General features: G+C 39.8%; 1 protein-coding gene across 6 annotated transcripts in view; it reads right to left on the bottom strand.

Moving 5' to 3' along the window:
• Window positions 1-10,859: 10,859 nt before the first annotated feature.
• RBM27 (RNA binding motif protein 27) overlaps window positions 10,860-27,013 on the bottom strand; it is a 42,816-nt gene continuing 26,662 nt past the window's right edge. For all 6 annotated transcript variants that reach the window (XM_070739360.1, XM_070739359.1, XM_070739361.1 and 3 more), the window contains 8 exons: window positions 25,667-25,789; window positions 24,682-24,756; window positions 24,391-24,555; window positions 23,792-23,896; window positions 23,513-23,704; window positions 22,268-22,354; window positions 18,505-18,615; window positions 10,860-14,336 (listed from right to left, as the gene is read on the bottom strand). In XM_070739360.1, coding sequence (XP_070595461.1) covers window positions 14,250-14,336; window positions 18,505-18,615; window positions 22,268-22,354; window positions 23,513-23,704; window positions 23,792-23,896; window positions 24,391-24,555; window positions 24,682-24,756; window positions 25,667-25,789 — 945 coding nt within the window. In that variant the 3' untranslated portion in view covers window positions 10,860-14,249. The remainder of the gene's footprint in view (window positions 14,337-18,504; window positions 18,616-22,267; window positions 22,355-23,512; window positions 23,705-23,791; window positions 23,897-24,390; window positions 24,556-24,681; window positions 24,757-25,666; window positions 25,790-27,013) is intronic.

The following is a 27,013-nucleotide window of genomic DNA, read 5'->3' as shown; positions in this document are numbered from 1 at the left end:
GCGTTCCACCTTCCTCTCAGGGGACTCGAGTTCAGATTCCACTTGCAGATGAAGATGGATGCAGTTAAGCCTGACAGACAGAGATGAAGTGGCCTGCTTGAAGTAACTCTCTAGCATCCCGAGGCATAGCATTTCAGTGGATTTTCTAACTGTTCGACAATACCATGAAATCCATCCTGTGATTCCCTCTCAGTGTAAACAGCACCATGCGAAATGGAAAAAAAGGCGAGAAATAAATAATGCTCAAAAGAATTAAAGAAATTAGATAGGAAAAGGAAAAGTTATAAATCTAGTTCGCAATCTAGTGAGAACAATTAACAATCTAGTTAGGACAATTACAAGTTCAGAAGTTGTGAATGCTCCATCACGGGAGGTTTTTAAGAAGAGGCTAGATAGACACTGGTCTCAAATTGTATAGGGAAGGGGTGTCAACCTGGTGACCTGCAGGCTGGATGCATCACACACAGGCCATGCACATCCCAGCTCCGTGAAGGGGGAAAATGTTGTGAAACATGACATGATGGCAACGTGAGGCAGTGAATTTGACCTCCGTGGTGGCGGGTCTCCTGTTTCAGCAGGGGTGGGATTCAAATGTTTTTACTGTCACTCTGTGGGCGTGGCTTATTTTTATGGGAGTGTCTTGATGGTCATGTGACTGGGAGTGGTGTGGCAGTCATGTGATTCAGGAGTGGGTTCTGAACTTTTTACTATTGCTTCTATGGGTGTGGTTTATTTTGTCGACATGGCTTGATGGTTATGTGATGGTGGGCATGACTTGATGGTCATGTGACTGGGTGGGTGTGGCTAAATGGTCACGATCCTAGATCCTCCTATGAGGATTCCTTCATCTGGACCTTTTACAATCCCCCAAAGGATTAAAGGAAACCAGATTCCATACAGATCTGAACCCTTAAGGCAAACCAAATACAAATAGTCCTCGTTTAATGGCCAGTTGCTTGGCAAGTGCTCAAATTTATGACTCATTTCCTCAGAGGTACTTGACCTATTTTTAGAGTTTTTACACACGCACATGTGCACACACACATTTATGACCAATTGCAACATCCCACACAGTCATGTGATTGAGATTTTTTTTGTTTTTTTTGCCAGTTCCCAACAATTTCTTCTGGTTTCTGTTTAAAAATGCCCAATGGGGAAAATGGACATGTTTAACAACCATGTTTGCTTAATGCCCACAAGATTCACTTAACACCAGTGGTGGGCTCCTATGGGTATGGTCAGGTACGCAGTACCGGTAGCAAAATTTTGATATTTTTTTTCTTTTTTCCCCTTCTGGGCTCTGGGTATGTTTTTCCTATCGCAGTAAATGAGGTTGAATGTGTATAATTTTAGAAGATCTGTGTGTGTGTGTGTGTACATACACTTTATATAATAGATAAGCAGGTGTGGGCTACTGCCCAGACTGGGGGGGGGGAATGCAGTGGGATAGCGAAAATGGAGCTCCACCCCAAAACACCCAAATTGCACTGAAAGATGTTGAAACAAAATGTATAAGCCATGCCCACAGTGTGGTAGTAAAAGTTTTGGTAGCCCATCACTGCTTAATACCAATGGGGTTTGTCTAAGCAGGGGTCTGCAGCCTTCAACGTCCAAAGAGCCATTTTTCTATTTTCTTTTAAAGACAGAGAGTAGCTCACTCTCTGTCTTTCTATTTCTTTCTCCCTCTCTCTCTCTCTCTCTATATATATATATATCTTCTGTCTCTCTCATCTTCTCTCACTAATCTCTTTTTCTTTCTCCCCTTCTCTCTTTCTCATCCTTCTTCCTCTCTCATCTTTTTCTCCTTTTCTTTCTCTCATGTTTCTCTTTTTTCCTCCTCTTTCCTCTCTTTCATGCGCGCACACATTCACACAAGCAGATACCCTCCTACACTAGAATCATGGGGGTGGGGACAGTGGGGAATCCTCTCACTGCTGCCACTGCACAGTGAGGTGAGTAATAATAACAATAATAATAATAATAATAATAATATAGTATAATAATAATATAGTAATAATAGTAATAATAATAATAATAATAATAATAATAATAATTTAAAAAAAATTTATTAGATTTGTATGTCACCCCTCTCCGCAGATTCGGTGCGGCTCACAACAAACAAACAGTAGCCGCCTGTGCTGCACAGGGAAGGCGGAGCTCTTCCCTCTTTGTCCACGGCAGCTACTGTGGCTGCTCCTCCACATTCCCCTCCTTCGTGAGTCAACACAAAGGGCTGCCAGCTGGTGCCGAGCTTCCCATGAAGGAGGCGGAATTATTTTTGTTGCAGTAATCCATTTCAATACATTTTTCTCACTTAATTGCTATCTCAAACCTTCTGTTTCATACTTTCCAAACATTTATGTCCGACCTTTTCCCCACCTTCTGTTCCAAGGAGTGTCCACATTTTCTTTTTCTAAATCTACCTTTCATTTGTTAAATTAGGAGATGTTTTATTTGTCTCTATCTCGTTCTCTCATATGAGAATTATACTTTTTGCTCCAGTTCTGTTTTCACTCATGTTTCTTTCTCATCTTTCCATTTCTTCTATGTCTATTTTTCCCAAGCTCTACTCTTAATTCTACCCAAAAATGGTCTGCTCCATATTCAGAACCGCCTAATCCAGAGGTCTTCAAATTTGGGAACATAGCTGGCTGGAAAATTCTGGGAGTTGAAGTCCACAAGTCTTAAAGTTGCCAAGTTTGGGGATCCCTGGCCTACCCCTGTGTAGATTTTTACCAATTACAGTTGTACCTCTACCTAAGAACACTTCTACTTATGAACTTTTCTAGATAAGAACCGGGTGTTCAAGATTTTTTTGCCTCTTCTCAAGAACCATTTTCTACTTACAAACCTGAACCTCTGAAACTGTAACCAGAAAAGGCAGGGAGAAGCCTCATTGGGGCCTCTCTAGGAATCTCCTGGGAAGAAACAGGGCCTCCACCCTCCCTGTGGTTTCCCCAATCACATGCATTATTTGCTTTTACATTGATTCCTATGGGAAAAAATGCTCCTTCTTACAAACTTTTCTACTTAAGAACCTGGTCATGGAATGAATTAAGTTCGTAAGTAGAGGTACCACTGTATTTCAGACTTTCATCAAAAACAATCAGAGCAATTCAATCATGCCTTTATTTATGTTGATTCTTTTTCATTTATATTTATACAGTAGTACCTTGGTACTCAACTGCTTTGAAACTCATCAAATTTGGTACTCAACATATTTTGACATGAACATTTTGTCCCGGAACCCACCATTTGATTGGCACTCAATGCACAAGTTCGAACTTGTCAGTATCAGCTGCCTTGTGACTCTCTATATTATTCCTTATGGGAAAAAATTGTATGGTTTTTTGGCACACATCATACCTCCCAGAACCAATTAACATTGAATACCACGGTACCGCTATATTTTATTCCTTTGTGAAAATAGACTTCTTACACCACATTTTTGAAACTGATATTTTTTATATGCAAATACTTACCCAATAGTTGCTATTCTAATTCCTTGTGGGTTTTCCAAAAGGCTGAATCTTATACAGTGATACCTCGTCTTACGAACATAATTGGTTCTGGGACGAGGTTTGTAAGGTGAAAAGTTTGTAAGATGAAACAATGTTTCCCATAGGAATCAGTGGAAAAGTGATTAATGCATGCAAGCCCAAAACTCACCCCTTTTGCGCTGCTGGGATTTCCCAGAGGCTCCCCTCCAAGGGAAACCCAACCTCCGGACTTCTGTGTTTTTGTGATGCTGCGATTTCTCTGAGGCTCCCCTCGCTGGGAAACCCCACCTCTGGACTTCCGTTGCCAGTGAAGTGCCCATTTTTGTGCTGCTGGGATTCCCCTGCAGCATCGCAAAAACACAGAAGTCCGGAGGTGGTGTTTCCCATGGAGGGGTGCCTCAGGGGAATCCCAGCAGTGCAAAAATGGGTGCTTCGCTGGCAACAGAAGTCCGGAGACAGGGCATCCCATTGGTGGAGGCTTGGGTTTGTAAGGTGAAAATAATTTGGAACAATTATAGGCAAAAAAATCTTAAACCCCAGATTTGTATCTCGAAAAGTTTATATGACAAGGGGTTTGTAAGACGAGGTATCACTGTATTTTTATTTCCTCAGCATGTTCCTTGCCATCCATTCTTTTCATGTGTTACAACAAATTTCCCCCAAATCATGTTTGTTCAAAATATTGCATTTCCCCCGCCCAAAAAAAAATTCTGTCTCATTTTCTATTTTGACCATTCTCTGGAACATAATTGTGCAACTATTACCACTTGTAAATTCTTGCTTCAAACACCTGTAACAACCTATAGGACATTAATTACTTCCCGACATAAATTTTAGCCTTCTGCCATAAACAAATCTTCATTTTCTTGAATATATCCTATTCACTTTTATTCAGATCTCCTACTGTCCTGTTTGCTGTTGTTAATTGAATCCCATGGTCATTTGGTGAGGCAACTAACTTCTGGCTCCCCATAACAAAAGTCAATAGGGATGCTGGCAGGATGTTGCAAGTTCGAGGCTAACAGGCAGGTAAGTGACTGCTGCCAGATGGCGGAATGAGTGAAGGAGATTTTCTGTAGTATAAGTGCATTAAAATGTCTTTTAAAAAAATTAATTCATGTGACTGATAACATGAGGCCTAGGTTTCATAATAAGAGACAAGCAAAAGTTGATTAAGAATGGAGAATACTTTATCTGAGAATGTGGATGAAAAACGAATACATTCTACACACGTATTACACAAATCACATGTGCTGTTGGAGGACTTTATTCTGTTTCAAATATCACATTGAAAGTGAAAGTTCCCTCCCCACCATGCTCAACTGATTTTAATATCAGACTCAAAGAAGCAGAAATGACTTTTGGCACATTGACTGCTCCCGTTGGCATAGAATGGAGAATTGTGCCCTCCCCAGGAGAGACTTGGTAATTGCAAAACAACTTTGAAGAAATTTCACCCTGAAATGTCCAAGAAAAATTATAAGCCTCCTTCACTTCAAGCTTCAACAGATATACTAGCAAAGTCTCTATTTATATCACAATGACAAATGTGAAATGACTGCAGGATCAGAGTATGATTCTGTTTTTTAAGTGTTCCCTTTATTTTTTTGAGCAGTATATATCTAAAGTTCCCAAACATTTAAACAAATGAGTGGGAGATGAATGTAGCCACTTCGGAGAGAGGCGGCATACAAATCTAAATAATAAATAAATAAATAAATAAATAAACAAACAAACAAACAAATAAATAAATATGTTTTTACAAAGACATCCCAAACATTTGTGATTTTTCTCATTGAACATACTAAGAATTGAAGTCCTGCAATTCAGCTCAGAAGCAGGTTCATTATAATTTTTTTTGTCTACTGAAAAGCTAAGAAATGAACACATAATACTGGTAGAGGATAGAGGCCACTAAAAGGTTCATTATTAATATTTTGGCTTTTTAATCTTTACAAAGAAGACTAACATCATTAAAACAAAAATAAAGGTTATTACTAATTTTACACAGTAAGCCTGTTAATTGGTGAAAAAGGAGTGGTTTAGCATAAGCAAGCTCAGTTGTAATGACAAGGAGATGTGTCCTTTCTCCTAAACTTTTTCTCCATTCTTGATCAATTGAAAGGGCTACATTTAGTCTAAGAGAGATTATTGAAGCCTGCTCCTCTGGTTCAGCGTCTGCTCACTTTGACCTGTGTGTATCAGATTCTCTCTAGTGTTGTTGCCGCTTTTAACAGAAGCCAGGTCAAATACATGGGTCATGTTCTGCTGGCCTGAAACTGAGAGATACGTTCACTCTTTCTCCACAGAGAAGTAGAAAGGACTCCAGTTTTTATCCTGTCTCCTGGGATACTCTATTTTAAAAATATTCAGCTCTGCTTTGGAAATAAAAGTGAAACTCTTGAACATTTAAATCTCTTCCACTCCAGGAGATCAGGTTCTAAAATAGATCAGGTTCTAAAATTGCCCAAAGGAGCATAACAGACACATCTTAAAGTTGCTGAGGTTGAGAAACCATGATGCAATGATCGTAAGGGAGCCATTTTGTTGCCTCTAGCTATCAATGACTGATATCCCCAGATACCAAAGGCAGAAAATTCAATTGCTTTTTCTTGTTCCTCCATAGTAATCATAAATGAGCTATTTCTTGTCACTTTCTGTTGTGGTTAGCTCTGGCCCAGCTCCTGCCCCAAGGACTGTGGATGTGGGGGAGACATCAACATGCTGCAGGCCTGTTTTGCTCCCCCCCCCGATGGAATCTGCTGATGAAAGCTCCTCTGACCAAGAAGACATGAGTGACAGGGAGGAGGAGAGTGTGGCAGACAGATCAGAAGGAGATCATTTATCTAGCTCCTCCTTGGATTCAGAACAAGAGTTAATGATACAGCCACACATGCGGAGAGCCATGCATAGGCAACAACAACTGAGAGATTATTATCAAAGAAAATGAGGTCACCTGTGGTTGGGTGGGGCTGTGGTAATTAGTGAGGCTGCTATAAATAACAGCCTGTAGGTTTGGCCATTGAGGAGGACCCTTGTGTTTCATGCCTGCTTTGCTGCCTTTGACCTTTGTGTGCTAATTTCCCCCCGCTTTGAAACTAAACCAGAGCAAAGTGTGTTTCACTTTGTGAAAGAAGAAGGACTGTGAATTGCCTCACAGCTGCAAGATAAGTATCACAGAACTGATAAGGGACTTGTACCAATTACCAGTTTATTTGGAGAGGAGTGCTCTTTGTTATACAAAAAGAGGGCTTAGTTTAAGTGAAGTTTCATTATAAAGAACATTGTTTTGAATGTTCAAACGTGTGTGTGTGTGTGTGTGTGTGTCTGAAATTTGTGCCTGTGAATTTTCAGGAGGAGTCTACCAGAGAGCCCGACAGAACACTTTCTAGGACTCAAAGTCACCTGCTTTGGTTCACTTCATGCCAGAATCCTACGCATAAGATTCAGGAAGCATTGGTACCTGGAATTTTAGACTTTATTACTATTTCAATAAAAGTAACATTAGCATTTCAGCATGGCATCCATGTTTCCGTTTGAAGTTTAGAAAACCATGTTTTTCATTTAGTCAAAACAATTTCCTTTGATGAGGAAAAAGGGGGCCTATTCAGAAACTAAACAGGAGGGCTGCATTCCAAAGTCTGTGAGTGTTTCCACAGGTTTTAAAGAAATAAGCTGAGATGGGAAAGGAGGCGATCTAACATAAATTAAGGATGTTTTTTCCCCCCTCACATCTAATCCAATGTCTTTTATTGTTTGGTTCATTGCTTTCTGATCCATCACTTATATTGAATGTATCATTGGTTTTTGTACCCTATATAAATGTTTTTGTTTTTGTTTTGTCTGAAATACTTGCCAGGGTGTGTGCATGAAAAACCCATTTTGCAGAAGTATACAGTATTTCTCAAATTTAAGGACTGGGTTCTTTCCTGCTGTATGCCACTTGGGTGCCTGAATTTTAAAGGCAACATCATTATTTTTCCTAGTGTGTTCACTATTACCATTGCAGAATTGATTTAGTACCCCAATTATTAAAACTGGCCGTTGTAATTGAAAATGCCAAATACACAGGTAGTCCTCAACTTACGACCACAATTTGTCTTGCTAAGTGAGTTAAGTGGGTTTTCCACATTTTATGACCGTTCTTGCCAGTTGTTAAATGAATCACTGCAATTGTTAAGTTAATAAAATGGTTATGAAGTGAATCTGGCTTCCCTCATTGACTTTGCTTGTTGCAAAGATAGTCGCAAAAGTTGATCACATGACCTCGGGACATTGCATCTGTCATAAATATGAATCAGGCTGAAACATAGAAGATTGACGGCAGAAAAAGACCTCATGGCCCATCTAGTCTGCCCTTATACTATTTCCTGTATTTTATCTTAGGATGAATATATGTTTATCCCAGGCATGTTTAAATTCAGTTACTGTGGATTTAGCAACCACATCTGCTAGAAGTTTGTTCCAAGGATCTACTACTCTTTCAGTAAAATAATATTTTCTCATGTTGCTTTTGATCTTTCCCCCAACTAACTTCAGATTGTGTCCCCTTGTTCTTGTGTTCACTTTCCTATTAAAAACACTTCCCTCCTGAACCTTATTTAACCCTTTAAGATATTTAAATGTTTCGATCATGTCCCTCTTTTCCCTTCTGCCCTTCAGACTATACAGATTATAGGTTTGACCTAAGGCCCTGATGCCAGCCTTGATTCTTCTCTTAATGGCCTCATTTATTCTATCCTGCACCCCGACTCTTGCATCTATCTTCAGGGGGATTGACTGGAGAATTGTTCTCAATAGCAACCCTGTCAGGTAGGGGCACCTCTCACATATCTAGGCCCCTAGGAATAGATTGATGTTATCCAAGGACATAACATCCGAAGCTCAGATGGCCGGATTGTTTGAGTGTTGCAAGGAATCCATGCTGCCCTGTCCCTTATCTGGAAGCCCAGATTGGTTAGGTTCGACCCTGGGATTAGTTCTAGCCTTGGCGTTTGAGGGGGCCCTTTGAGTAGGCCTTGGCTGTTTATGTGTGGTCGATTGATTGGCCCTCAGTGGGGAATGATCCCTCTCCAGCTGGGATTGAGGTAGCCAGATAGAATGGCTCTGGTGATCCACCTCCTCTGGACCTGGACTCTTTGACTTACCTCTGGCCTTCCCCTGCTTGGTGGTCTGCCATAGTAGGTGAGAAAAAGATGGCTACGCACCTCATGGCCCCACTAAAATGGCTGCCAGGACCTCTGGAGGCAAGAGGAAGCGATTTAGGGCTGTGGCCTTAGGATGGCCTAGGTAACTGCTTGCCATGTGGCTCGCTCTAAAATGTACCTGGTACTGAGGTAGGACCTAGCAGGGACTGAGGGCTGTGGACCTAGGAGGCGCTGAGGGCTTTAGGAGGTACTATGAGAGGGAAGTGGCGCTGGGGAGGACCTCAACCCAGTCAGGAAAGATAGTGAGTGCTGGGGAGGATTTCTCCAAGGAAGAAGCCGATTAGTCTCCACAAGAACTGGTGAGGTAGTATCCAAGGATGGAACTAATGCACATGCCCTTTGAATTTAGGATTGAATCTAAAGAGAGTGAAGGCAGGCAGAGGGGCAAAATTTCAAAATACAAATTCTATCCTGATTGGCCAAAGGGCGGTGTCTTCCCATGCTTGGAGGTTAGCTCCACCCACCATGGAGAAATAGAAAATGAGTTGCTCCCCTCCATCCTGAGAAGGAAGCCTTTTAAAGAAAGTGTTCTACAGAAGCACCTGAAATGTGCATAACTGATAATTGGCAGAGGGTTCAGAAAATGAGGGGGAAAATGGAACAAGATAAGCTGCTCTCGAGGACCTAGAGTGGGAATTTCTTCAGATCCAATTTTACTATGGCAGGTTACAGGCTGAAAACTGAAAGTGTCTTATTTTCAAAGCGCAGGTGAAAATACACAAGAATAAGAGAATTCGGGAGTTCCGATGGTTGTTTTGATTGGCAGAATTGGCCAGTGTAACATAGCATATAAAAACAGTGGCATTTAGTTAAAGCAGATAAACCCTTCCCACAAGATTGGAATGCAACTTATTGCTGTGTTGTCTAATTTCCCAACCATTCTACGTTCAGCTCTCAGTCTGCTACACTGCAGCTTCTGTACATTATGAAATGTAGCCAGATATGCAGTAAGCTCCCATTAAAGTTAATCAACGGCTTTCAATAAGTCAACTGGCATCCATTTCTTATTCTTTTACTTCTTCTCTGCCCCAGATATATAATTCCCCATCATATCATTTTCTCCATGTAGTGGCCAACCAGAAACATATACAACAAAATAACTAAGCTCAGAGAGCACCAAGGCCCTCCTGTCACCCACGAGTTATAAATATTCTTCTTTTGAGAATGGCTTGTTGAGCCATTTCTATCTGTGGATCACTATTCTAGATGGCTTTTTTATCCAGGCTTCAATCGTGTGGGCAAGAGATGTTAATGAAGAATTTTCAATTATTTCCATGGACTGATATAACCGTTCAAAACCTGTGTGATATTCATCCATCAAAGAATGTATTATCTTGCATTGATTTAGCATTGATTCAGTGGAATAACAGCTTGTCTGCATGGAATTTCCTGATTTCCTAGATGACAATTACACATTATAGGGCAGGTAAGATTTAACTGAGTGATAAATGCTTCTTTGATATGATAAATAATAATAAACCTGTCAGAAAAAAACCATTTGGGACAGTGGGTCAGAACTGTTTTTGTAAGTGGATAATTCAATTTTTTTGCATGTAAATTTAGGATTTACACAAGTCTTTAAAGTATTTCAATCTACAATCAGATCTCAAGGAATTCCAAAATGCCAAATTAATAATATAGGAAATTCTAAAGAAAGGTGTTGGGGACATCATATACTGACACTTATGAGAAAGTGGCTTTTTAAAGGGAAATGTTTTCTGAGTCAGCTCTTTTCAGAATTCTAAAGTAAAAATGCAATCTCAGCTTTTTCCTGCTATATTGTTTTAAGGTTTATGTATTATTCAGCTGGTTACTACTGCTAATATTCAACATTTTGTATCATTATATACTGGTAGCTTATTTAAGATGATGATACCATAACTTGTTTTTCGATACATTAAATTTGATAAATTAAACTTAGGATGAAAAGCGCAATATTGATTTTGGCTGGTCATGAAACTATTTTGTCTCTTGGATGGATCTTGGATTGTTTTATTATGAGTTACTCCAAGATTTGGAGCAGCAAAATATATGCGTTTTAAGCTTGGTAATGATAAACCTTATAAACATATATTCATATACACACGTACACACACCATATGCGCGCATTCACAGGTGTACACATCTTTAAAGAAAGCAAGCAATACAGCTCTTTTCTGAGTATATATTTTTTTCTCTGGAATGGTTACTTTTCCAAATTTCAATTCAAACTTTTTTTTTTTAATTTTAAACCATTCCATGTTATCTCTTTATTGCAAAAAGTCAACATGCATCTTAGAAATTCAAAGTGTAATCAATAAAACCAACATTACATGTATGAATTTAAATGTATAAACAGTTAGAAATCCAACAATATCTCCTAATATACTATTACACAAGTTCACAATCTTGTAAAAACTATAATACAAGTTAATATACATTGAGAGGAATTTAATATTCCTTTTCACATGATTTCATTAAAAATGTTGAAGCATCTCCATGGTTTGTGGACGATTATGGTTTGTTTGTTTTGAAAAGTTTCAGATGCTGTGCATTTTTATATGTAAAGATTAAAAAATACACCACAGTTAAACCAACAGTTTATATAGTAGTAGCATTAATATTTGTAAAGCTTTAAGGGGATGATTCACTGAGCATTTACATTATGACATTCTTTTTAATCCCAATAGAATGATGCATTGCTAAGTGGTTAGAAAGGGACAGTTTATATAATAAAGTTTTATTAGAATACCTAGCTTTCAAGGTATTTTGCGGGTGTATTTATACTATGCTTTTTGTTATGGCTTATGACTATGAAAAGGACAATTTCACAGCAGGTGGTACCAGAAGTTACCCAGTAACATTTTTTTTAAAAAAAAAACCAAGTTCTAATACACAACATAGGGAGTTTCATAGTTACATCAAAATGAAGGTCACTTTGAACTAGTTTCCTATTTTCTTCTTAAGTGAGTTACCACTATGCTGCCCATTACTTACATTCTCAGTAACACAATAGTATGCTTTTAATACATAGATTTAGGGGCACAACTCAGTTTTGTGCTTCTAGGCTGAGAAATTACATTTAAGTTGTCACTAAAGGATTTATGTGTGTCAACTTATAGTCAAAAACACAGGAAAGAAAGCAAAGATGGGAAAAAGTTTAATAAATCTCTCTGTTGGCCCCTATCTTTTCTCCATGAAAAAAGCTAACACTTTTGAATAAAGATATTCATTCTCTCCTGAAAAACATGCTAACAAAAGTTATCTAAAACCATATGAAAAGGAATCCCATCCAGTCTAACTGTTCCAAAAGCTAGGTAATTTCTCTTACAGCTTCTTTCAGTCAACTGTAATCTTCCAGATACAAAAATACAAGAATTCTTATGGAAATCTAGATGCTGGTAGTTTTTAGTACACAAAAAAGCAAAAATATTTACAAAATTATACATTTCTAAGAAAAAACTCTGTACAATATATATATATGTATGTGTATATCTTTCTTTCTCTTTATATATATATACATATACATGGGTATGTGTGTGTCTGTGTATGTATGTATATATATATATATATATGTATGCATATGTACATATATACGTATGTATGTATGTATGTATGTATGTATGTATGTATGTATGTATGTATGTATCTCTCTATATATGTATATATAAACCCTTTGTTCCCTCTATTATTAACTAACTGTCCAGATTCAAGCGTTTTTCTTGCTGGGTCAATATATGTGATGGCAACATATTGAGCCATAAGCATTCTAAAGATATCACAGGCAACAGGAGAAAAGCAAGGCTTTGCCTGTTAAAGAGTGTGCAATATTCGTGCTTTATTGTCATAACTTAATTCACTGAGATTCAACATTAGTAGGAATGTAGCAATAATCTAGAACACAAAGGCCTTTACATAAAGGGCAAATAAGAGCCGATAGCATACACTCTTATTCCCTTATGGATGGAATTCAAATGGGATGTGCTTTTATAACAATGTACATAGTTCCCAAAATGTGAGGGATGGGGAAAAAAATTGGGTTAGCAAGACCCGAAATCTCACTTAGGTGTTTGGACAATTTGATTCAATTAAGTACCACTATGTTAATCTTAATGTAAGAAACCTAAAAGATATAATTACATTTTTGAATTAATGCAGAGGTGGCATAGGGATTGATACAGTATTGTTTGCCTTGCTTCATCAATCTTAACTTAAATGCAGTGACATCATATGCTCCTTACATAACCTGCTGCTCTTATCTATTGCTAGGATGGGGATAACAATGGCCCTTCAAACGTTTCTAATTACTGTTCTTAAAATCACAATCAGCATGTCCTATAGTATGCTATCTGGGGAGCTGTATCAGACAGTTACACTTCCTCACCACTGACTATGAGATACAGTATACAAAAGCACTAAGAGATGACGCACAGGAGAACATGTTTAGACTTCATGGCAGCAAGAGAAATGGATTATAAAGATCAATTGCCCTTGCAGTAAAAAAAAAAAAAGTAACATAAACTCTACCAAATCTATACCATGAATTACCGGTATTTGGTGTTTTTTAAAAAGGGGGGAAGACTAGACACATTTTTATCAGCATGTGGATAAAAGAATTAAATCACTGTTTTACTTTTTTCATCAACTCCACATTAATTTTTAATGTGTGCTATAACTTGAACCCACAATATTATTCTAAGTGCTGGCTTAATATATATTATTTTAAAACAAGATTGTTTTTGATTTGCAATTCTGAGAGTTGTACTTGGATTGGCTTTTCCTTAAAAAAATAAAATGCAGCCATTAACAAATTCTAGAGATAGGGCATTTTCAAAACAAGTAATTTCACATTACCAATACTATTAAAAAATATTCCTGCTGTTGTCATTTTTAATAGATTTTTAAGGCTGATATGTTCCACAGAACTAAACTGTGAAATCACAGCAGAAGTGGTTGGTCAGTTGCAATGTTAATGGCAATTAAAAGAATGAGTAAAGATGGGAAAGAAAGAAAAGGAATCACTATCACCAATGCTGGCAAGAACTATCATTCTGATAGCCGTCTTTTGGATAGTGAAATATATGAAAAACAGGTCATTCACAAACATATGTGCAATTCTTGATTGTTTTTCAATTGAGATTTACTTAAGGTGCCTGCCACCCAATGGAAGGAATTCTGAGTTAACACATTCTAGACAATGTTGATGAATTTGACTTATTGTTCTCATCTCAGATTCCACATTGCTAACAAAAACTATGAAGCCATTGATATTTAATAAAACAAATTGATACTTTAAAATCAGAATGAAGAAAAGTTGGGCTTGAAAGACCAATATATTTCACTTTTATAAGATCACAATCATTTTTACAGCTTTGTCTGGGCCTTTGGCTGATCATAGCTATTTACTTGCTAAGTTTACATATCAAACACATTTGTTTTCTTAATGTATATATTTGTAAAAAACGAAAAACAAAAACAGATTTTTGGCTCATGGGTTTCCTTTAAATATTTTTTAAAAATTGGAGTTCGAACAATTCTAAAATTATATGCTTCCTCTTGAATTTCATCTTCTCCAAGAGCGGGATTCATCTTCGTCTTCATCTTCATCATCATCATCTTCACGTAGAAATAAATCTGATGTTTCTGTCTCCTAAAGAAAGATAAAATTTAATGTGGTTATAAAATTATAGTAATTTTACAGTTCTTCATAAGACTACATTTTTCCCCCCGGATGATCTCCAAAGAAATCTAGCTACTTTGGAATCAACTATGCAAAGGAATACTAATAAAAATTCTAGCTGTGAAATGGCAGTGATACTGAAATGCTTTGACATCAATTAATTATATTTATCAAATTTAGAATTTGATAAATATAATTATATATTATAATTTAAATTATAATATAAATGCCATCTCATTCTGCAAAGAGTACAAGAAAGAATATTTTAAAAAATGAATAGTTGTCTAATGCTCCATCCATCCTGTAATGGACTGTGAGAATAACCTTGGCAGAAAGGACAAAGGAAGAACTGCAGCCTAGAGAATATCTCAAGAGATATCTCAGGTCATAGAAGGAATGAGGGTGAGATAGCATGTCAGAAGAGACCCTCCCTAATTTCTGGAAAGCAGAGGCAAGGGAGGGAGGGGAGAAGTGCTTTCAGACTTGCAAGATTCTATTAAAAACCTTACAAATAAAAGTAGTGTTTATATTCATGGTTTTGGTTTTCTCTTTAGACTATCTCAAAGGAACCAAACATATTGTTTCAAGTAGCTTTACTTATAATATTAGCAAATTATAGATCAGAAATATTACATTATAAAACACAATCTGCTCATTTAAAAAAATATTTGCTATCAATTGACGGCTTTCAAAATATCATTAAAATGTTTGCATGCAAATATTGTTAGTACATGTATATATCACATTGCGTCAACACAATTTACAGCAGAATAATAAAAAAACAGAAATATAATTTAAAACCATAAAAATAGCATTCATTATAAAGGCTGATGGCAGAAAGAGAATAAGAGTAAGAGAACCTCTGCAAGTAGTATTTGGAGAGGGAAGGCATGATGAAGAGACACACTTCAATAGATGGCTGAAATGGTATTTTCCCCCAAATAAAACATCCCCTGATAGTAAGCCCAATTGTGCTTTTGAGTGCATGGAATAAGGCCAAATGCTTATTTCAGGGTTAAAAAAAAAGAGAAAAAAGAAAAAAAGACAGGTCTTATTTTTAGGAAAACACGGTATCGATAGGTGTCTTATGAATATATCTACTGATTTGCTTTATATTCTGTTTTTTGTTTAGGCTGAGCGGGGCAGATTGCTACAACTGCCGCTACCGGTGTGCTGTGTGTGCAACTTTGTGTAGGAAGCAAAAACCTGTTGAAATTTCACGAGGGAACGCATGTGTGAGATTTTGGTGATTTTTTGCTTTTGCACATATGCGGAAGCAATAAATCGCCAAAATCTCTCACACACCTGTCCTCTCGCTTCTGCGCACGAAGCAAAAAATACGGAAAAAGATGGCGGTGCCCATAGGAAGAAAAAAAATGGCGACCTTGCAATCCTGAGCAAATTGCTCAATCTGGCGGCAGCTACCGGTGCGCAGTCCACTACCGCACCGGTAGCAACCTATTACTGAGGCTGATGCACATAACATTCCTTCTAATTTTATCTACAGGTATCAGCACAAAGAAGTCCCAAAGTGCCTTTTCAAGAGACAACTGAACTTTCTTGTTTTTATTTGAAGACATTTTGCTTCCCATGCAAGGTTTCTTCAGCTATTAAGAAACTGAAGAACCTTCTTAGATGAGAAGTGAAACATCTTCAAAGAAAAACAAGAAAGTCCAGTTGCCTCTTGAAAAAGCACTTTTAGGACAACCATGACATGGAATACTGAGAATCTCCATAAATAACACAAAAAAAGCCTAACTGTCAGGAAAAACAAAATGGCACTCAAATCTTCAAGATTTGAACTACAGTGGTACCTTTACTTAAGAACTTAATTCGTTCCGTGACCAGGTTCTTAAGCAGAAAAGTTTGTAGGTAGAAGCAATTTTCCCCATAGGAATCAATGAAAAGCCCATGAGGAAAGAAATAAAAGCTCAGAATTTGGGTGGGAGGAGGAGGAAGAAGAGGACAGTCGCTGCCGAAGGAAGAAGGTGAGGTGAGGGGAATAACCCCCCCCCCCCCCAAAATGTTAAGGCTTTTTTTAAAAAAAAGAAGGACTCTGAGGTGGTGAGGAGCAGCATGGGCTTCCCATACACCCAGAGCGAGGCTGCCTCCCATACACTGCGCCAGAGAGAGAAACACAGGCGGGCGAGAGGGGGGAACTTCCTGCTCCTTTGACCGAAAGGCGTCTGCTGCTGCTGCTACCTACTTCCTTTTCCTTCCCATGTTGAAGAGCTCCCCTCTCCTCTCGTTTGCTCATTCGCATTGAAGCTGGCGCTTTTCCTTCACTGTGGTGACTCCTCGGTTTGGCTGAAACCGAGTTGATCCAGCCGGTGTGAAGCACTCCCTTTTGTCTTTCTGCACGTGGAGGCAACTTCACGCCGGGTGTATGGGAGGCAGCGCGAGGGAGTCACCACAGCAAAGTGGTTTATTCCCTCTGCCAGCGCCCAGAGAAAGAAAAATGCTTCATTTGCTCTAGACTGCAAAAGCCTCCTTAAGCGCCACCGAAAGGCACTTTGGAAGCCCAGAAAAGCCTGAGATGGCCGGGATTAAAGGGGTAATAGCAGGAAACTATGTGGGCCTTTGTGCCGCTCTCAAATTTCCTGGGAAATTTTTCCAGGCTCGAGTTCTTAAGTAGAAAATGGTTCTTAAGAAGAGGCAAAAAAATCTTGAACACCTGGTTCTTATCTAGAAAAGTTCTTAAGTAGAGGTGTTCTTAGGTAGAGGTACCACTGTACCTGCATTGGCAATGGTCTATCAGATATCCTCTTAAGATGTTCTAGTTCAATAGCCAATTGGTAACCAAGGCAGTTATGTCAATAGGGTTCTGCACATGCACAGTCTTTGCTGCTAGAAATTCATGATGATCATCCCAGCAGTTTCATATTGATGTTAAATCCCATGGAGAACAAAACAATGGCTTGTGGCTAGACTAACGTATGCTAATTAACCCTAGTTCTCTCCTTCCGCATGTCAAAGAAACCAGAGAAGTTCAAGCAGGATCAAGAGAGCTATATTCCCTTTGTTGTGTTATAAAATGGTGAAAGTATTGCTTATTCTGTGTACTCAAACCAGGCCTGAACTCAAGATAGAAAAAACACAGTACTGTAATAATTAATAATGTGGACAAAACCTTCTGAATCCATGGAGATGACTACAGGAATGAGTTTACTTTTTTAAGGCTGGCAGTATCATTCCAACATGGAAGAATACATGACAATATCCATGATTTGCTCTATCAACTCTTTTCACTTAACCTATAAAAGCAAAAGGAGCTAAAAATCCAGACAGTATGTGGAAAACCTGACAATTGGAACCAACTTGTCCATAAACTTTAGACTATCTAAAGAGCTCTACTACATGGGACATTTAAGAATGCAAGAAAAGTAACAAAGCAGATACAATTATAGGCATTAATTCATATTTATTTGCCTCAACAGCAAGTTTACACTATTTGCATTTTTGCCACCTTCCAGTCCAGCAGCTTAGATTCCACAGTCTTGGAGAAACATTTGAGGGTGACCGTACAAACGATATACTGGTATTTCCCATTCCTAATGTCAACAAGATCTTGAAAGAAATATTGAATTTGTTTTCTAAATGTTTTATCAAATTTTTGCAAACCCATCGAATTCCCTAGGTCTCTCTGGGAGACCACCTTCTATCAATATATGATAGAAAAGCAATGGTGAACTTTACCAACATTGGCCATGAAAACTGTAATTTCCCTTCCAAAGTAACTCCTTCATGACCTGAAGCAAAACTAAATCACTCTATTACTAAGTCTGATGACAGTTCAAGGTAGACTTATAACTATCTTTCACTGAGGTCTTCTAAGGATGAATGCTGAAGTCTACTAGGATCATTATTCTGGGATCAACAGAACATCTGAAAACAAAATCAGCAAGTTTGGTCAGAGAAATGATTGGGCAGCAGAATAAGCCCACTGACTTGTTCCAACATCAAGTAAAGGCTTCATAGAGTGATCATTCAGAGTTTTCTGATGAGCAAAATGGAATCCTATTGACCAAAGCAGTTGGACCATCAGTTCATGTTGCTAATGAGTACCGCAAAATCAGATGGTCAATGCTAGTTTTAAAGAAATTTTAAAGGACAAGCTATTAAAATATTATTCTAATACCTCTTCCTTGGGCTCTTCCTCCTCAGTTTCTGTAGACACAGAGGGTAATTTAGGTTTATGCCACGAGATCTGAAGTCGTCGGTCTTTAAACTTTAAACCTTGATTGGCAGCCTAAGATGGAAAATTTAAGAAAGAAAACAATGTGTGTTATATAAAAGAATAAATCAATGGCTATACAGCATATCAGAAAGATCTCCATTAACTGAACAGTGATTCTTTGCACTGCATAATCATCAATTTCCATAGCCAAGTTTTTTTCTGATAATTTAAGTTAAATATTAGTAACTGGCTGAATTATAATCTATTATCAGTTTAAACACAGCCACAGGATTTAAACGTTTAATGTCTGAAAACAGTTCATTTGACACCAGTATATATTTGCTGGTATTTTCAATTACAGTGGTACCTCAAGATACGAACCCCTCGTCTTACGAACAATTCGTGATACGAACCCGGGGTTCAGAAAAAATTTGCCTCTTCTTACGAACTTTTTTCAAGTTACGAACGCCAAACCCGAACTTCCGGGTTCGGCATTGGGAGGCTCCTGGGAAGCCCCCGGGCTGTTTTAAAAGGTGACCGCCGGGCTGGGGGGCTTCCCAGCAACCTCCCGAATCCCGAACTTTTGCCGAACTTCCAGGTTCGGGGTTCGGGGGGGTGCTGGGAAGCCCCCCAGCCCGGCGGTCACCTTTTAAAACAGCCGGGCGGCTTCTCAGGAGCCTCCCAACGCCGAACGCGGAAGTTCGGGTTTGGCGTTTGGCTTCCGGAGGCTCCTGGGAAGCCCCCCGGCTGTTTTAAAAGGTCACAGCCAGGCTGGGGCGCTTGCCAGCAGCCCCGACTCCCTGCCGCTCGCCCATGGCCGGCAGAAGATCGCTCTTGCCCGGCTTCCGCGCGAGGCATCAGGTCAGCATTCTGTGGGGCGGGCGGCGGGGAAGCTGGCGGCTGTGGCAGCTGCTGCAGGAGGCTTTCCCCCTCCTCGTCCGCCGCCCGCCCGCCCAGAATGCTGACCTGATGCCTCGCGGGGAAGCCGGGCAAGAGCGATCTTCTGCCGGCCATGGGCGAGCTACAATAAGCTTCCACGCCCTCGCCCGTGCCTGGCGGGAGGTGAAGAGTGCTTTGCCCAGTGCAAAGTTGACAGCAAGCAGCTCCGCAGTCCCCAAAGGAGGCTTAACCCCGCCCCTCTGTCCCACCCCTCGCCCGTATCCGGCATAACTTCCTCCTGCCTATCCCCGCTCTTCTGCCGGCCACGGGCGAGGGGTGGGACAGAGGGGTGGGGTTAAGCCTCCTTTCGGGACTGCGGAGCTGCTTGCTGTCAACTTTGCACTGGGCAAAGCACTCTTCAGCTCCCGCCAGGCACGGGCGAAAGGCGAGGAAGCCTATTGTAGCAGCTGCCACAGCGGAGACATTTGGGGTTTTGGCTGGGGGGGGGGAGGGGAAGGCAGGAGATCCGGCCCTTCATTTGCCCTCCCAGCAAAAGACAAAGCCGCACAGCTCCGCATCGCCGAAGGAGGCTTAACCCCAACCCTCTGTCCCACCCCTCGGCCGTGGCCGGCAGAAGAGCGGGGATAGGCAGGAGGAAGTTATGCCGGATACGGCCGAGGGGTGGGACAGAGTGGTGGGGTTAAGCCTCCTTCGGCGATGCGGAGCTGCGCGGCTTTGCCTTTTGCTGGGAGGGCAAATGAAGGGCCGGACCTCCTGCCTTCCCCTCCCTCCCCAGCCAAAACCCCAAATGTCTCCGCTGTGGCAGCTGCTACAATAGGCTTCCTCGCCTTTCGCCTGTTTCAGCTTTCCATCCATCCACGTCACTTCGCCGCTAAATCGTATGGCAGCAAACAATCTTTGGGGTTTTCGCTGGGGGGAGAAGTAGGACCTTCCTAACTTCCTCCCCCCCCCCCCCAGCGAAAACCCCAAAGATTGTTTGCTGCCACACGATTTAGCGGCGAAGTGACGTGAAGGGATGGAAAGCTGAAACCGGGCTGTTTCAGCTTTCCATCCATCCACGTCACTTTGCTGCTAAATCGTATGGCAGCAAACAATCTTTGGGGTTTTCGCTGGGGGGAGAAGTAGGACCTTCCTAACTTCCTCCTCCCCCCCCAGCGAAAACCCCAAAGATTGTTTGCTGCCACACGATTTAGCGGCGAAGTGACGTGAAGGGATGGAAAGCTGAAACCGGGCTGTTTCAGCTTTCCATCCATCCACGTCACTTTGCTGCTAAATCGTATGGCAGCAAACAATCTTTGGGGTTTTCGCTGGGGGGAGAAGTAGGACCTTCCTAACTTCCTCCCCCCCCCCCAGCGAAAACCCCAAAGATTGTTTGCTGCCACACGATTTAGCGGCGAAGTGACGTGAAGGGATGGAAAGCTGAAACCGGGCTGTTTCAGCTTTCCATCCATCCACGTCACTTTGCTGCTAAATCGTATGGCAGCAAACAATCTTTGGGGTTTTCGCTGGGGGGAGAAGTAGGACCTTCCTAACTTCCTCCCCCCCCCAGCGAAAACCCCAAAGATTGTTTGCTGCCACACGATTTAGCGGCGAAGTGACGTGAAGGGATGGAAAGCTGAAACCGGGCTGTTTCAGCTTTCCATCCATCCACGTCACTTTGCTGCTAAATCGTATGGCAGCAAACAATCTTTGGGGTTTTCGCTGGGGGGAGAAGTAGGACCTTCCTAACTTCCTCCCCCCCCCAGCGAAAACCCCAAAGATTGTTTGCTGCCACACGATTTAGCGGCGAAGTGACGTGAAGGGATGGAAAGCTGAAACCGGGCTGTTTCAGCTTTCCATCCATCCACGTCACTTTGCTGCTAAATCGTATGGCAGCAAACAATCTTTGGGGTTTTCGCTGGGGGGAGAGGTAGGACCTTCCTAACTTCCTCCCCCCCCCAGCGAAAACCCCAAAGATTGTGCCTTTCTTTGTTGCGCTTCCACCAGCATGGCCTGGCTGGCAGCGGAAGATGTAACCGAGCTCACGGGGCTGGGCTCGGCTCCCCCTCTTACCAGCCCAGCAGGCAGCCGCCATGGAAGGCTCCGTTCCCTGTCGGCCACGGAGACCGGCCCCGTGGGCTCGTTTACATCTTCCGCTGCCAGCCAGGCAGCGCAACGAAGAGAGGCATTCGCTTTCCTCCCGCCGGCCCCTCAATCGGGCCGGTAGGGAACAGAATGGAACCAGCCCAGAAGCAATAGACGCAGGATCGGGCCGGCAGCAGGCGCAGGGCGAGGCAGCAGGTCTGCATCCTGGGCAGGCGGGCGGGCGGCGGGCGAGGAGGCGCGGCCGAGCGGCGACAGCGGCGGTTCTCCTCACTTCGGAGAGCTTCCTGGGCATGAAAACGCGCGAATCCAACAAGAACGAAAGCCAGGAAGCTCTCCCTGGCGGAGACCGCCGGCCCCTCAATCGGGCCGCCGTGACGGGGACCACTGGCCTGCCTAGCGGGCTGGGAGGGAGGTGGAATACGGGAGGAGGAGGAAGAGGAGGAGGAGGGAGGAAGGAGAGAGAGAGAGAGGGAAGCCGCCCGGCTGTTTTTAAAGGTGACAGCCGGGCGGCAGCGTTTTTTTGCGGTTGTTTTTTTTTTGTTGCACGGATTAATTGACTTTACATTGTTTCCTATGGGAAACAATGTTTCGTCTTACGAACCTTTCGTGTTACGAACCTTTCCCTGGAACCAATTAAGTTCGTATCTTGAGGTTCCACTGTACAGAATATGTTTGCCTTAAAAAACTTGATAGAGAGAGTAGTAGAACAGTCTTAAAAAATGTAAACCATTTTACATACGTTTTCAGCTTCAGAGCGGGATTTAAATGTCAAAACAACACTTAAAGGAGATTCTTCCTCTTGAAGGCCTTCAATATCTCCAAATTGCTGAAAACACAGAAGATTAAGATTTACTTCATTTTACTGCTAAAAAAACCTGATAACCAATGTATCATGAATGATTAAAGTATACATAGGCAACCTGGTGTCTTCAAAATGTTTGGGCCTTAATTTCTAATCACTGGTTCAACTCAATGTGGTCAATGAGATGTAGACCAAAACATTTAGATAACCCTTGGCTTTGCTACAAGAATTATAGAGAGGCCTCTGATCTTTCACAATAACATTTATGTTCTTAGTCAACAATCTTTTTTCTTAGCATTTTAGGAACCACATTAGTCTCCAAATATATAGGAAAAGTATACATAACCGCTCATAAACTAATGCCAGGTGACAGCATGAGAAGTCTGGGCTTTTCAAAAACATCATAATTTTGGTTGCAAATCTGATCCTAAATGTATTTTATTTTTAAAGAATTTATGTGGTGTTTAATGGAGCACATTCTTCATCAGGCATACATAAGGTTTTACCCAGAGTTTCTAAATGGTAGTATCTTTGAAACTCAAATTAACAAATCAACATTTATTTATATAATTGACATATTTATTTTACATTTAGAAATGCTTTTCAACTATGTTTTTACTTTTGATAAACTAAGTAAAGTTATATTAGCAGTAAAAGAAAAAGTGATGTGTGAACACACAGAGAGAAAACTGTTTATCTAATTGCTATTTGTAGTTCAATTATCTGTAAAGAAAGGATCAGATCAGTGACAATTAGTTGGTATTAACCTCCAGCATTAAAGCATACTGATGTCGATTGTTAGGCACATTCACTGGAGTGTAAAGGCAATGAAAGTTAGATTAATTCCATAACTAATAATCATTGACAAGATTGTCTAGTTTTAATTCCACTAAAGGATATTTCAAAATATACTGGACAAGATGACTTTGTACAGATTAAGTACTAAACCAATTACTACAGCTGTAAAAATGAAGTTAGTTCATTTTTAGTACACTTATTATTATTATTATTATTATTATTATTATTATTATTATTATTTATTCGATTTGTATGCCGCCCCTCTCCGAAGACTCTTATTGTGAAAGTTCCGAAAGAAACAAAGATCTCAAATTGCCATTTATTATACAATACTGCACAGAAATTGCAAGTATATTTAGTTTTAGTTACTAATTGCTAACTTACTGAGAAATGTTGCAGCACTTCATCTTTCTCTTCTTCCACAAAGCCTCCAATTGTTAGTGCTTTGGGGCGGTGGTCCACTACCATGTGATTCATAATACCCCTTCCTCTTCCTCCACGACCTCTTCCTCTTCCTCTAGCTTGAGCTGACATCGCTTTTCCCCGACCAACAGGTAAGATTCCTAAACGAGCCGCCTGGGCAAAAGGAATATATGTCAATTGTTTGTGGATACTATGTACCTAACACCAGAACCAAGATGGCACTCTACTCTACAAACCTACCTCCAGCTGTAGTTGGCTAAGTTTTTTTCTCAGTTCAGTTGTATCTTCCCCAGAAGACAATCTTTTATGCAAGTCCAATTCTGCATCTAAGAGTTCTTTCTGTGCCTTTAAAAAGATAAAAGTGGTAGCAAATACTTCATTTATTTTCTTCTAATTTTTTTTTACCATACCATACCATTTAGGTTTCAATTTCCCAATATCCTAGGGAAAACATGGTGCTAAATTATATCTTGTGTGGGTGTTTTTTTTTGGGGGGGGGGGGATCCAAAATGTTAAATAGCAAAAACTAAATAAATAATTCTATATTAAGAGATATAACAAAAAGAATGGATAAGGATAGTGCTCATTAAGACCAACTAAAACATCTTGGGTAATTGGTGGTGTTGGATAAAAATCTGAAGATTCTAGTTTTGACTGAACAATGAAAAGAAATATGAAAGATGTATAACAAAATTATAATATTGAAAGAAGTAGCAAACTTTTATAAATGCCTACATTCATGTAATAGTTTGTAAACAAAGGTTACTTTTTAGCCCATGGCCATTGAATCAACTGCAGATTTTAAAATAGAAACACATTAAAACAATTGTATAACTTACTTCAGTTTTAGACTTTAGCTTTGTTGTTGGAGAAACAACAGAGGACGTTTTAAATTCATCTTTCAACTGAGAAATTTTTCCTGTTAGCTCTTTCAGAGTCTTCATAATCTCTGCTCTTTCCTCTGGTTTCATGGTTTTATTCTTTTCCAATTTTGATATTAACATCTATGAAGATCAAAATAAAAATACCATGCTATTCTGAAAATATTTTACATATAATCCATTAAACATGTTTACAAGTTATGTACAGAATTAAAACTTGGAAGTTAATGTTAAACAATTCAGTCATACCTTTTGACATTCTATTTGTTTTTCCAACATTTCCTGCTGTTTTTTCCTCATGTCTTGTTGCAATTTCATTGTCTCCTACCAAGATAAAAAACTTTGAAGTAAAAATGGTTGACTTTACTTATTATATACAATAAAGAAATACAAATCATATCTTTAGATGATCCAAAACATTGTCATTTGGATTACGCTATTTTCTTCTGCAGCATTATAATTCCCACTGATACCATCTGTGGATTTAGGGGTTTTTTTGTTTGCAAAAATGGGGCTGTTTTTGCCTTCTAATTATGCCATCCAGGATTACTGGAGGAGGAATTCTGGGAGCTGAAGTCCACTACTTTTAAAGCTATCAAATTTGAAGACCCCTGGGTTGGGGATTAGGGGTACAGGAGTATTCAAACTTGGCAAGTTTAAGACTTGTGGATGTCAACTCCTATTCCTGAGCTAGCATGACTGGAGGAGAAATTCTGGGAGTTGAAGTCCACAAGTCTTAAAGATGTCAAGTTTGAAGTTTGTAAAAAGTATTCTGCTACACTAGTATTTTATTAAATAATATATTACTACACCATTTGGTTCAGAATACTTTCCCCTTGTTTTCTACCTCTAAAATCTTGGTGCGTCTTATACTTAGAAAAATACGGTATACTGTAATAAGCTCAATGTTGCAAACAGTGCTCTAGCTGTCTCTCACTTTCAGACAACTGTAATCCTTCTATGTTGAATCAGTGTGTGTGTGTGTGTTTTACTCTCCCTGAATTTGAAACCCAAGAATTTTTCATTCTTACGAGAAGAAGATGCTTCTATGGATTTCAAATGTCTTTGGATAAGACTATAAAACCAGAGATTATATTCAGTCATAGTTTCCTCCACCAGAATAAACCTGAAAGGACTATTTGAATTTATCAAGAAGCAATCCATGTGGTTGATGCAAATCCTATTCCATTGAAAGGTTACAGTTATTAAATACAGTGCAGTAATAAGTATTTACCTGTTTCTTTTTAAGAACCTCATGGACATCATGAGATTTATTTCCTGTAACAGACTTATTTCCTGTCTTCATACTGGAAGAACTGTAAACCATCTTTGTATGTGTTGTTGAAGAAGGAAACAACTGAAAGCAGCAATTATGACAAAACATTAATGGTGCCATTAATCTTTGTTCAACTTTTATTTATGGTAATTATTTTAAAAGTATCAAATCAAACAATCTCAGATGGCATTCTGCCGATTATGCAAGGTTGAAATTTAGATTGTCTACTGGTGCCACTACAATACCAGAGCTGACAATTGCAACTTAATTGCATATCCAAATTTGCCAGAATAGGTATTTTTTTTAAAAAAAGTTAAAGTCACTATATTAAGAAACAGAAGATAAACTGATGGCTATAGTAAAACTATTTATTCTAATTTAAATAAGTTATTCCTCCTTTTAGAGATGGTAGGAATTACCTGAACACTCAAAAATTTAACAATTGTCAACAAATATACTGTACAAATCTTTTTCAACTTAGGGTTTTCCTCCAGGTGCAGAGTCCATTTTTCAGATTAACCAATGCCATTTCACGGGATCAAATCCAGCAAGCAGGTGCAAGTGGGTGACTTTCATAGCCACATTGTGTTCTGCCATCTTTGCTTGGGTTTTCTACATAGACATTTGCCATCAATGTTAAAGTTGTAAACAATGCAGGTGATAATATGGGTGTTGCTTGTAGTATGTGGCACAAACGCTGCAGGCCATTTCCCCACATTTATTAGACTTGTATGCCGCCCCGAGTTTTCGGAGAGGGGTGGCATACAAGTCTAATAAATTATTATTATTATTTTCTATTATTGATGCAATGTCCATCTGCTGCCGGTCTTATCATTGCGGATGTGGTCAAAAAGGAAAATGCCGAATGACCAATGGAGTATGCACATCTCCAAGGCATGGAAAGGGAGCACTATACAGTGCTACTGGCAGACCATCAATTTATATTCAGTTTTAGGTGAATTGGCCTATGCCCATTGCAGAGCATTGCAGTGATCCTCCGTCTCCTCTGTAGCCATGTTGCATTCACCTTCACACACACACTAGCTCATAAATAATAGTTACTGTATTTTTTGGAGTATAAGACACACCTTAGTTTTGGGAGGAGAAACTGCCTAATTATTGGGAAAAATAATCTGCCTAACAGGTATTCATCTGGCTAATCCTTTGTCTGGTCAGCTTCAGCCCATTCGTTTGCTGGTTTTGGTCACATATGCTTGCCTATACTTCCCCTGGTTGGGGATAAAAAACAGTTTCTAAAACATTTCCCTTCTCTTTCTCTTCAGAGAGAGAAACAATGATAAAAGC

This window comes from Erythrolamprus reginae, chromosome 2, assembly GCF_031021105.1.
Source record: "Erythrolamprus reginae isolate rEryReg1 chromosome 2, rEryReg1.hap1, whole genome shotgun sequence".
NCBI lineage: Eukaryota > Metazoa > Chordata > Lepidosauria > Squamata > Dipsadidae > Erythrolamprus > Erythrolamprus reginae.
This window is presented reverse-complemented; position numbering and strand designations above follow the sequence as displayed.